Source organism: Haliaeetus leucocephalus, unplaced genomic scaffold, assembly GCF_000737465.1.
Source record: "Haliaeetus leucocephalus isolate CR32 unplaced genomic scaffold, Haliaeetus_leucocephalus-4.0 Scaffold190, whole genome shotgun sequence".
Classification (NCBI taxonomy): Eukaryota; Metazoa; Chordata; class Aves; order Accipitriformes; family Accipitridae; genus Haliaeetus; species Haliaeetus leucocephalus.
In genome coordinates, this window is record NW_010972626.1 from 539,302 (window position 1) to 539,597 (window position 296).

Consider the following 296-nt stretch of genomic DNA (forward strand, 5'->3'; position numbering starts at 1 on the left):
CGGAAGGCCCGGCAGAGCGCCACAGCGTCGGGCACGCCGAGCTGCTCGGCGGCGGCCAGCAGGCGGGCGCGGTTATGGGCGGTGAGGGCTAGGCGGCCGGTGTAGAAGAAGTCTAGGAGGAGCTGGAAGGTGTCCGCCAGGCCCTCGGGCAGCGCCACCGGGCCGCCGGGCCCGCGGGCGCGGAAGAAGCGGGAGCAGCTGGCCAGCACCGGCCAGTGGGCGCGGAACTCCCGCCCGCCCACGCCCAGCGTCGCGTCGCAGAACTGCCCCGCCGCGCGCTGCAGGGTCAGCTCCCG

At 76.7% G+C, this 296-nt stretch overlaps 1 protein-coding gene across 1 annotated transcript in view; it reads right to left on the reverse strand.

Moving 5' to 3' along the window:
• Positions 1-296, reverse strand: part of ZBTB48 (zinc finger and BTB domain containing 48) — a 5,619-nt gene that overhangs the window by 5,270 nt on the left and 53 nt on the right. The window contains exon 2 of the mRNA XM_010565379.1: positions 24-278. Coding sequence (XP_010563681.1) covers positions 24-278 — 255 coding nt within the window. The remainder of the gene's footprint in view (positions 1-23; positions 279-296) is intronic.